Here is a 1,988-nt window from a genome sequence, read left to right on the forward strand (position 1 = left end):
CTCTATTTAAACCTAGTCAGTAACATCAACCTCAGCGCCTCCCCACCCAGACAACTCTTCAAAATGTAAACAGAAAGACTATCATTAGGGTCTATGAAAAACAACTCCATGTGTGGGCTTTACTTATCCCAGTTCATTTTTTTAAATAATTCAACAGGTAAACTAAAGTGACATCACAAAAGCAGCTCTTCATTCTCATTGAGCGGAGGGCAGAATGTAAGAAGCTCACAGAATGTAGACCAGGGCCAAGCCTGGCAAAGTGGGTTGGAGGCCCTGGAGAGGTGGCTACACTCTCATCTGTGGAAAGGGCTGCAGAGTCTCCCACAACTTGGACAATTGCTAGAAAACTCCCCAGGAGTTCTACAGGGGAATATAGGATGGCCCCGCTGCAGAAAAACCACACCTTAAGCTCAGAGTTTATTATCTTGGGCTTTGGGGATCTGGCAGAACTGCAAATCTTCTTTTTTGGACTCTTTTTAATCATGCATCTTGTCACCCTAGCAGGCCACACAATCATTGTGCTCATCACCCTCATTGACTCCTGCCTCCAGACCCCCATGTATTTCTTTCTTCGCAATCTGTCCACCATTGAAATTTGCTATATCTTGGTCATTGTCCCCAACATGCTGGCCAGTTTCCTGTCCCGCAGCCAGCAGATGCCCATGCTGGGCTGTGCTCTGCAAATGCACCTCTTCATCGCTCTGGGAGGAGCAGAGTGTTTCCTCTTGGCTGTGATGGCCTACGACCGCTTCGTGGCCATCTGCATGCCCCTGCGCTACACACTCATCGTCACCAGGGTCCTCTGTCAGCAGATGCTGGCTCTGGCCTGCGTCAGCGGCTTTGCACTCTCGCTCACTCTTACCGCCCTGATATTCCGCTTGCCCTTCTGTCAGTCCCATGAGATCAATCATTTCTTCTGTGACATCCCTGCTGTGCTGTTCCTGGCCTGCTCAGACACACGAGCCAATGAGATTGCCATCTTCGTGGTCTGCACGCTCATCCTGTTGATTCCCTTCTTACTGATACTGCTCTCCTACGGCTTCATTATCACCGCCATCCTCAGCATCCACCCAGCCCAGGGCAGGAGCAAAGCCTTCTCCACCTGTGCCGGGCACCTGCTGGTCTCTCTTCTGCACTACGGCTGTGCAATATTCATCTACATTCGCCCCAAGTCATGCTACAGCCCAGAACAGGACAAGATTGTGTCCTTAATCTACACCAATGTAACTCCCATGCTCTACCCCATGATCTATAGCCTCAGGAACAAGGAAGTCAAGGGGGCCCTCAGGAGATTCCTAGGGAGCTATAACCAGATGAGGCAGCAGCCTAAAGCCAGGTGAAGGGCAAAGTGGAGTCCACCAGGACTAACCTGGCCCCTGACAAGAACCTACGGGGTCATCGCACTGCACACCTTGCGGCTCCACTCCCCCTCTGAGGGCTGCTCCACGGTTCTGCATGCACCTGAACCTTACCACCCGCTCTGCTATGGTCACAGAGACGGGACGGATCCTGAGGCTTTCCAAAACGCAGCCGTCCAGGGGTATTTTGCTGTCCCTTCTTGGACAATGACATTAAACATCTGGGACACTGTCAGTGGTATGGACACCGACAGGAAGAAGGTGATGAGCCTTAGCTGGTTTGGCTCAGTGGATAGAGCGTCAGCCTGCAGACAGAAGGTTCCCAGGTTGGATTCCAGTCAAGGGCATGTACTTCAGTTGCAGGCTCCTCCCTGGCCCCGGCCCTGGTCAGGGCTCATGCAGGAGGCAACCAATCGCTGTGTTTCTCTCACTTTGGTATTTCTCTCTGTTTTTCCCTCTATCACTCTCTCTAAAAATTAAAAAATTAAAAGAGGTCATGAGAAGACTCAACCAAAACATTAAGGCACCACTTCTCTGGACAAAGAGTTAGGGAGGATAAAATACAAGGAGCTCCCAAGCCCGAACTAGGCAAAGTGAAGACGTGGAAAGGCAGAGCCTCCCAGAAATCTA

At 50.9% G+C, this 1,988-nt stretch overlaps 1 protein-coding gene across 1 annotated transcript; it reads left to right on the forward strand.

Annotated features, from left to right (window-relative positions):
* The first annotated feature begins 377 nt into the window (after nt 1-377).
* Nucleotides 378-1,340, forward strand: LOC102769062 (olfactory receptor 10Q1). Its single transcript, XM_006755057.1, has one exon. It carries the CDS (start codon nt 378-380, stop codon nt 1,338-1,340), a length of 963 nt encoding a protein of 320 aa, XP_006755120.1.
* Nucleotides 1,341-1,988: the final 648 nt, after the last annotated feature.

The sequence above is a fragment of the Myotis davidii genome, unplaced genomic scaffold (assembly GCF_000327345.1).
Source record: "Myotis davidii unplaced genomic scaffold, ASM32734v1 scaffold2833, whole genome shotgun sequence".
Lineage (NCBI taxonomy): Eukaryota > Metazoa > Chordata > Mammalia > Chiroptera > Vespertilionidae > Myotis > Myotis davidii.

Coding starts and splice junctions, on each gene's coding strand:
- LOC102769062 (XM_006755057.1), top strand. CDS start 378: ATGGCCCCGCTGCAGAAAAACCACACCTTAAGCTCAGAGTTTATTATC.